General features: G+C 36.2%; 1 protein-coding gene and 1 long non-coding RNA gene across 6 annotated transcripts in view; one reads left to right on the plus strand and one right to left on the minus strand.

Annotated features, from left to right (window-relative positions):
• The window catches only part of LOC107704353 (tyrosine-protein kinase fynb-like), an 84,801-nt gene that overhangs the window by 52,023 nt on the left and 24,095 nt on the right, over positions 1-8,683 (plus strand). For 4 of the 5 annotated variants that reach the window (XM_016507255.1, XM_016507257.1, XM_016507259.1 and 1 more), the window contains exon 3: positions 8,204-8,500. In XM_016507255.1, coding sequence (XP_016362741.1) covers positions 8,236-8,500 — 265 coding nt within the window. In that variant the 5' untranslated portion in view covers positions 8,204-8,235. The remainder of the gene's footprint in view (positions 1-8,203; positions 8,501-8,683) is intronic. The other variant, XM_016507256.1, reaches the window with a different exon arrangement.
• Positions 1-8,683, minus strand: part of LOC107704354 (uncharacterized) — a 17,583-nt gene that overhangs the window by 1,894 nt on the left and 7,006 nt on the right. Inside the window, exon 2 of the long non-coding RNA XR_001635950.1 lies at positions 5,221-5,224. This is a non-coding gene — a long non-coding RNA (uncharacterized LOC107704354). The remainder of the gene's footprint in view (positions 1-5,220; positions 5,225-8,683) is intronic.

The following is an 8,683-nucleotide window of genomic DNA, read 5'->3' on the forward strand; positions in this document are numbered from 1 at the left end:
GAATTTGTGGAGGTTTATTCCTTTTCACTGCGTCTCATGTTTTTAAATGCAATCAAATGCAAAAATGTTGTTCATAATTGTTTATGCAATTTGCGAAATTATATTTGATTTATATGAGTTAATGTAGACGTAATACAGGTTTTTTTTATAGACTTATGTCCTTGCGTTGACAATTTAAATGTGCTGCATTATTTTGCTCATTGCGCCCTCATGTGGCCTCAGGAGACAAGACAAAAGATTCCTTAAAACCTATTTAATCTGCATATAAAACATTAGAAATAAGATATTTGTTGAATTTTTATTGTGTGTTTGACTGTTAAAACAAAAAAATATTTGTTGTTTGTCTCAATAATTTGGCTTAATTTAAAAATACAGTGGTTAAATAAAAAAAAAATAATTCTATTGCTCTTTGTTTTAAAAAAGGTTATAAAAAATGTCAATAATTATTGATACCGAACGATATGAAACATTATATCGTTGATAATTTTTTTAGCTATATCGCCCAGCCCTATCTTGAATATTAGTTGACTAACTTTTTAAAACTAGTCTAAACAGTTTATGCAACCAGCCCCTGGTTTCAGTTTACTTTTATTACCTGTTATTCATGTTTTAACAGTGTATTTTTTTTTATCATCTGCATCGGCCATCAAAAAAAAAAACTATATTGGTTGACCACAAACATAGAGTATTATTTTTTTCTGCCAGTCTACACAGTTAAATGAAGCAATTATATGAATCCAGTGTAATGGAATTGTGGTTCAACATGGACTCTTCATATCAATTTCAGTAAATGGAACATCCACAATCTTGAAGTCTCCACCTCTCTCACACTCGCTCTCAGTCTTTCTTTCTCTCTCTTCCTAAAATATAAAATATACCTCCATTTCTGCAGACTCTCTGCCCTCTGTCTTTTTACATCTGCCCTTTCATCATTTCTCTTGCTTCCTTCCCATCTCTTATTACAATCATTCCCTTAATAAAGCAGCTCACTTGTCTTCCTCAGAAACTCATTAACCTCCTCTCCTCTCATCCGCTTCTCATTTCTCTTTTTTGTCTCCTCTCATCTCCTGTTTCTCTGGTTCTCTCCTCATGTCTCCTGTTGTCTCATTTCCACACTGTCCGGCTCTTTTCACATCTTTTTGTCTTGTCTCACTTCACATTATCTTCTCCTCTCTTCTTCTCTAATCTTTTTTTTTTTGTCACTTCACATGGCTCCTTTCCGCTTCTTATTTCCTAATATGTATGTTTTCACAGAAATCATATTTCATATTTAAGTTTTTACTTAAAATAATTAGGGATAAAGCACTTATCAGAACTTAGCAGTCGATATTCACAAAAATTATGTGAATTTATAGTGTTACAGTTAATAAAGTTCCTAAAAAAAGGCTGTCATTATTAGTTTATGCAGTTTGTGTGAATGGCACCCATACACACTAGGTGCAGTCGGTATGACCAAAATCTTATTCTATGAGTTAATTATGAGTATATTTTATCAAAGAGATGATTTGGCTGAAAATAGGGTTGTCACAATATCATCATTTCAGAAGTCAATGCTAATGCCAGTAATATTTGTTGATTCTTTATACCAATTTAGATGCAACAGAAAAACTAAAAAAAGACAATAAATAATTTCTTAATTAAATCCTGATTTCAAGTAATAATTAAAGAAGCATTCTGTAATAAAATGAAAGTGTTTTTTTTGTGTGTGGGTTTTGTGAACTGATGAGGAAAGAGTGTTTCAGCTAATCGATAATGAAAATTCCAATCAGTTTTTAGAAATCACACAGGAAAGAATGAATCAGTTATCATGTCAAACTAGGGAGAATTAAATATACACAACCTTCCTTGATCTCAACAAAAAATACATTAAAATAATAATGATGAATGATCTCTTTGGGCTTCTGTGTGTTAGCAAACAATGATTAGTTTTGCAAACTCTTTTAGTGTCATCAACATTTTGTGTCATCAACATTATACAGTACATTGCACTTTTAATTAGGGTTGGGTATCGTTTGGGATTTTTATAATACCGATGCCAAGTCAATACTTTTAAAACGGTACCGGTGCCTGAACCGACACAAAATGACAGTGTATGACATTAAAGAACGGCTTTTTTATTGAAAAAAAAAAACAAACTTTAAATTGAATAATATATTAAAAGTTTAAATTATACGGAAATATATAAATATAAGTAAATACAAAACACATCACATTTACATAATAAATTCACAATAAAACCTAAGCCACCTAACCCAACCACAATAATTTAACACTAAATAACTGTTACAGTACTAATAACAGCAAAGTAGTCAGTATTCTTGGTAGGGATGCAACAATACAGTTACCTCACTGTTCTGTAATTTGCTATTTAAAATGTTATTTAAAACTCCTGTACACTGGAGAAAAGCATGGATTATCATATATCTACTTCAAATTTCTTTTGAGAGAAAAGTATTATTTTTCCTATTTTTACCCAAAATAGGATGGATTGGATATTATTGAGCGCTATGAACACATTTAATGTCCGTTTCATTCATACTGGACATCAGAGGGCGGCCTCGCACAGAAACTCCACATATGCATCACCGAAGTAATAGAACTCATGACGCTCCAGGAAATCACTAATATAGACACCGCAATCGCTCGGTGTTGCAAGTTCGCAGTTTTAACACTTTAACCATTGCCAAGTCCGCAGTTTTAACACTTTGACACTGTTGCCGTGGGTTGTTTTTCATGTCCGTGGGTTGAAGCGACCCTGATAACGTGATATTTAGACCCTGGCATGCGAATTTTACCAGGGGAGCCCTGCCAAAAACGTGTATTTTACATGTATTTTACCCCCCGGAATGCGATTGGGCTAGTTTTGAGTAGCAATTGGGTGGGTTTTGTTGTGAAAACCTGCCAACCCTGCTATCGCTGTAGCTGAGTAAAAAGAAGATGGAAATGTTTTGAATGATGAAACATGAAGACAATAAACACTTGACTGCGACAATGTATAGTTTATCTGTTCTTCAAGGCATCTCTGGTATTTTCATCATAATTAAGTATATTTATAATCCATTGCTAATTGACATAGCTTTTATTACAGTATAGAATATATTTTCTGCCTCATTCTGTGATAAGACGCCACATCAGATCACAAAAGGAAGCATTTGACTGATGATGTGGAGTAAAAACATAATAATGCTCTCTAATAATACTGTTCTCTTTTGTTGGACAACAGGTTTAGAAATGCTTCTTATTGCAAGTCAATAAGGGAGTTTAGCTTTAGGTGTTTAATTTAAAGTGGTCATATGATGCTGCTAAAAATAACATTATTTTGTGTATTTGGTGTAATGAAATGTGTTTATGCGGTTTAACGGCGCGGCCGGCGGATTCGATGAAGGAGCGTCCGGTGGGCTTGTGGCAACCACATGTGATGACCCCGGGCTAGACTCCGCTCTGTCCATGGTGAAAGCCGATCCGGTGATCCACAGCGCGAAGTTGATGTATTTCCTCAGCTGTTCTGCCTTCTTTCTTTGCGTGAACATTTGGGCGGCGTTATGCAAATCTTCCCACATCGTGACGTAGACATGTGGGGGCGTGTTAGAACGAGCCGTTTTAGGTAGGCATGGTTGACTCTTAAATTTTATAAAGAATATCTCATTGGATTTGAGACTTTAGTCTTTGCTCCAAAGAGAAAGGAAAAATTGAAATCGCATCATATTACCCCTTTAAGCACGTGTAATGTAGCTAACGGTAGGCCACCTGCTGCCATCAGAGTGAGTGCAATAGCTGCATTCACGCACTCCTCGGATGCTCTTATTTCGTGAGTTGTGCTTTTAAGTCGGAATGTGTATACAACATGGACACTAATGTTACAACAAAGATGTTTTGGAGCTTTCCGATTTGCATTCATGTGAATTTTCTCATTCGGGAAATGATTTTTTCAGATTATTCTTACACCTGAATGGTGTCACATGAACGCAGTATAATTTAACTGGCGATCATGTGCGGTGATGATGCTTAATACGTTTGTTTCGGAGCACCATAGGGCAAGTATTTCAATCAAGTGGCACTGAAATCTGCGTTCTGATTCGGTCCGGTACATACCAGTCATAAATGGCACCGGGTTTCATACCCAACCCTACTCATAAAGACTCTGATTTAAGTAGCTTTATCAGCATAGTATAAGGACTTGCATTGCAAAAGCAGTTTAAAGTTGGGTTAACCCATGCAGTGTTCTTTGTTAAACAATTAACTTTTCACAGATAGATTTCCTGCAACATATGCTCATTGAAAACTACATTTTTGCAAAACTACATACAATTCACTACATTTTCCAGCTGAAATGAACACTACTTACAGTAAAACACCAGCTACTTTTATTCCTTTTCACACAAATTATGATTACAGGGAAATTTATTGTGTTCCTTGCACTATACTGTTATGACCTCAAAACACTTCTATCATTCTGATGTTTGCATCACATACCAACTCTATATTAATGGTTTTTCTGACGTAGTAAACCTGCTCAGTAGCTCACCTGATGATCATTACAAGTCATGATAAAAGAGCACAAAGACTTGTTAAAGCAAGGTAAAATGGCATTGTTGCTTCAGCAAATGTATTTTTATCTCATTATTACTTATGTTAACAATATTGATTAGGTTTAGAGTGGGGTTTAGCATAGGTTGTATGTTAATTTCAAATGTGATAGAGCATAAGCCTTTTAGCTCCACTCACCAAACTTTTAATTTCTGAACTGCCAGATTCACTTTAATTTGTTTTGGATGTAACTGAACACGCCTTTAGCCCCACTCATTGGACATTTAACTTTAAAATTTTCGTAAAACGTGCAAGAAGCAATGTAATATCATTTTGCAAGAATGTCGCCAGTGTCACGTTTTTCCAGTGAGCCTGGGTTGATTTCCTGGGATAAACATTCTGTACCTTCAGTAAATCTAGTGGAGAGCTTTGGGTTCATGTGAGCGGTTGTTGTGTTGTTTATGGGCATTCTGGAACTGTAAATGAGAGGATGTGGGCTTAACCACGGATCTATAATAGAGAACTGGATTGCTCATAACGTCCTAAAAGTGAAGCCGTCGCACCGCCATATTGGTATTCCCTAGAATTCCCATACATTCTATTGAATTAACAGGAAAACGTACGATTTTAATGTGAAAACATCACCTAACGAGTCAGCGTTTTTATATCTGAAGTATCCCTGTTCTTTCTTACAATTCTTCTCCCCAGAGTTATGTCTTCCGCCATTTTGGAGAGTACCCAAGAGCGTAATCAACATAATCAGCGTTGTTTACGTTTGGGGGAAAATGTGTTGTGATACTCTAAAATGATGGAAGACATAACTCGGGGGAGAAGAATTGTTGAATAAATTATGTTATTTTTGTTTTCTTTGCGCTCAAAAAGTATTCTCGTAGCTTCGCAAAACTGAAGTTGAGCCACTGATGTCACATGGACTGTTTTACCGATGTCCTTACTACGTTTCTGGACCTGGGAACGTTTCGGTTGTGTTGCTGTCTATGCAGGGTCTGAGAGCTCTCACATTTCACCAAAAATATCTTAATTCGTGTTCCGAAGATGAACGAAGGTCTTACGGGTTTGGAACGACATGAAGGTGAGTAATTAATGACAGAATTTTCATTTTTGGGTGAACTATCCCTTTAAAGACATGAAGCTTTATTTGATGCATGGTAAGCTTTGAATATAGTAAGAGGCTAATAAGAGGATAATATTAATAGTAAGTTTCTGATAATAATACCAGAAATATATTCATGTTTAATATTTCTTGCATAATTACATACAGTACATAAAAATATATTGTGTTGGATCAGTTACAGTAACTGTGTTGACAAGTGCGCAGCAGACACACCCACCTTAACGATTTCAATATATCGCTTATCCTGCCCGAAAAGACCATAAACATTGGAGATAATATCTGAAGTAACTAATTCACATACACATATCCTAAAAACTAATCCTGTGTGACTGATGCGCTTCAAATCGAGTGATTTTAGGTCAGTGTTTTGGCTGTTAGTCGATGATGCTCTCTGCCGGTAGGGAATAGTAAGATGGCGGCTCGAACATTTCCGGTGGCAATGAGCAATCCAGTCATTAAATAGATCAGTGGGCTGAACCCAAGTTAACACCCAATGCCAGCCTGCAGATGGTTCTGCTTAAGGGCAAGAAAGGCATGAATTATTCATGGCAGCGGTAGACGAATATTAAAGATATGGAAAGAGAGCTTTGTGGATTTGCAGAATAGCGAGAGGACAGGAGACATGCTGGGGCAGGGGCCCATCTCACTGAGAAACTGAGAGAAATGGAAAGGGAAAAGAGAGAAAACCAGGCCAGGGGGGGTCCAAAGTGACCCAGTGAGTTTTTCTCATGCTGTCTTTCATTGTGTGTGTTTGTGAGATACAGCTGAAGATGAGCAGCTCCTGTCGTAACTAAGAACACTTGAGATCCTCGTGTTCTCACTTTTGGCGCAACTATTGAAATTTGGAGTGTTGCCAGAGCAATGAAGAACATCAATTCAATTTAAAATCTGAAATCATTTCTTTGCTGATCTAAATCTGATACAGAACTGATTCAAACTCGTCCACGTTTGCTTTGCTGGTTAGAAAAGGTGTGATGTCTTATTTGATGATGCCTTAAATGATAAGCAGCTCTGAGTCGGTGTGATTACTACTAATCAACCTTAAACGCTTTACTTTCCCCTTCATCTCCCTCATATCTTCTTCCTAGATATTATAGCAGGCTTTCACATTCATATACACACACACACACACATAAACACCTAATCATTTATCTCTCTCTCAAAAACAAGCAATGATTTTGTCCAGTCATCTTGTTCATAAAAAATTGTCAGTACAGGCTGTCCTTTAAAAAAAATCCATATTAATTTCTGTCCAGCTGGATGGAGTTAGTGCTTGAATCTTTGTTATTGCACTGGGCAGTCTAGACTCTAACATAAGAATATATCCCATAAATGTGACTCTGCTGTATGTTTCTTGAATTTGACACTGTTTGCAATCGCTTAATGCACAGACTCCATCCACACTTCTGTTTTGTAAATATCAGCTATTTTTTCTTAAATTAACAGAATATTTAACCTTGTAAAATACAAGCAAAGTTGTTGTTTTTTTCTTAGTGTTTATTGATATTACTATATACTGTCAAGTCAAGTCACCTTTATTTATATAGCGCTTTTAACAATACAGATTGTGTCAAAGCAACTGCTGTCAGCAGTACTAATATATATAGTGTCACTAAAAAGTATTTGGACTCTTAATTTATTATTGTCTGACTGTCATTGCAATAGATAACAAAATATCAAACCAAATGACTTAATTTTAAAGAGCACAAAAACTTTTTTTTTTTTAAGTAAAATTTCGGTTTTGGTAAATTACTCTCCTTCCTTTCCGTATGTTGTCTTCTCTCCCCTTGTGAAAAAGTACACTTTAACATACATTTAAAAAGAGTACCTATAATAATAATAATAAACTTTGTACTTAAGTGGCCTTTTATTTATTTAATATTATCTGCAAGTACAGTTTTTTTTTGTTTTGTTTTTATATATATTTTTAAGATTTGAAGTACACTACAAGTGCTCATTCAATAGAATTAAGAACACTTCCATTTCACAAAGGTCTTCGTTCTCTGTATTTCACTGTGAGGATCTTCTGGAGGGAGGATAAGAGATCTTGAAGTTTCCTGATGGGAGTTTATTGTCTGTCAGCTGTTGTGCAGTTGATGGATCATGGGCAGAACGTCCGAGCGCAGTTTTAAAATCCTGTACTGATGAACGGAAGAACTCTCCCACACATTCACACACACACACACACACACACACACACACTCTCTCTGCATGTGTCTATAGTGCTTTAGTGAGTGAATTTCCTGCGCTCCCCAAAAGAGGAGCTTGCTGAGCCAAAAAGAGGGAGTTAGTTTATCCTTCTTAATTACATTTTTTTTGTGTTAAGTTAGTTCTTTATATACAAAAATAAAGAAATTTTGTGAAATTTTGGACAGTTTTTATCTGTTGTTACCTTGTGAAAAAAGTGCATTTAATTGTATTGAGGTAAATTGTAATTGTAAATGTAGGTAAAATCTTAAGTTGAAACCTTAAAATGTTATGTTTTAGACATTTATTCATTACATTCAGTTCACACTTATTCTAAAGGGTAGTTCATCTTCACAGGGGTGGTTTATTCCTCTGTCAGATCATAGAGGATGGGCTGTGTGCAATGTAAGGACAAAGAGGCTGCTAAGTTAACTGAGGACCGGGACACCAGCTTGTCTCAGAGCGGAGTAGGTTATCAATGCGGCGTCGACCCCACACCACAGCATTACCCCAGCTTCAGTGGGGTCACTGGGGTCACCACTATTCCCAACTACAACAACTTCCATGGTGCTGGGATCACGCAGGGCGTGACAGTCTTCGGAGGGGTCAACACATCAACACAGCAAGGAACGCTTCGCACACGAGGAGGCACAGGTAACGTACTTTCTTTCTCTAAAAAATAAAGTTGTTGTTTTTATTTTGTTTGTTTGTTTTTTGCCATCTATGGTTCCATTAAGAACCTTTTACTTCCATAGAACCTTTTCATTGTACAAAAGGTTCTTTAAAGGGGTCATAGGATGCCCATTTTCCACAAGTTGATATGATTCTTTAGGGTCT

Source organism: Sinocyclocheilus anshuiensis, unplaced genomic scaffold, assembly GCF_001515605.1.
Source record: "Sinocyclocheilus anshuiensis isolate Anshui unplaced genomic scaffold, SAMN03320099.WGS_v1.1 scaffold1898, whole genome shotgun sequence".
Classification (NCBI taxonomy): domain Eukaryota; kingdom Metazoa; phylum Chordata; class Actinopteri; order Cypriniformes; family Cyprinidae; genus Sinocyclocheilus; species Sinocyclocheilus anshuiensis.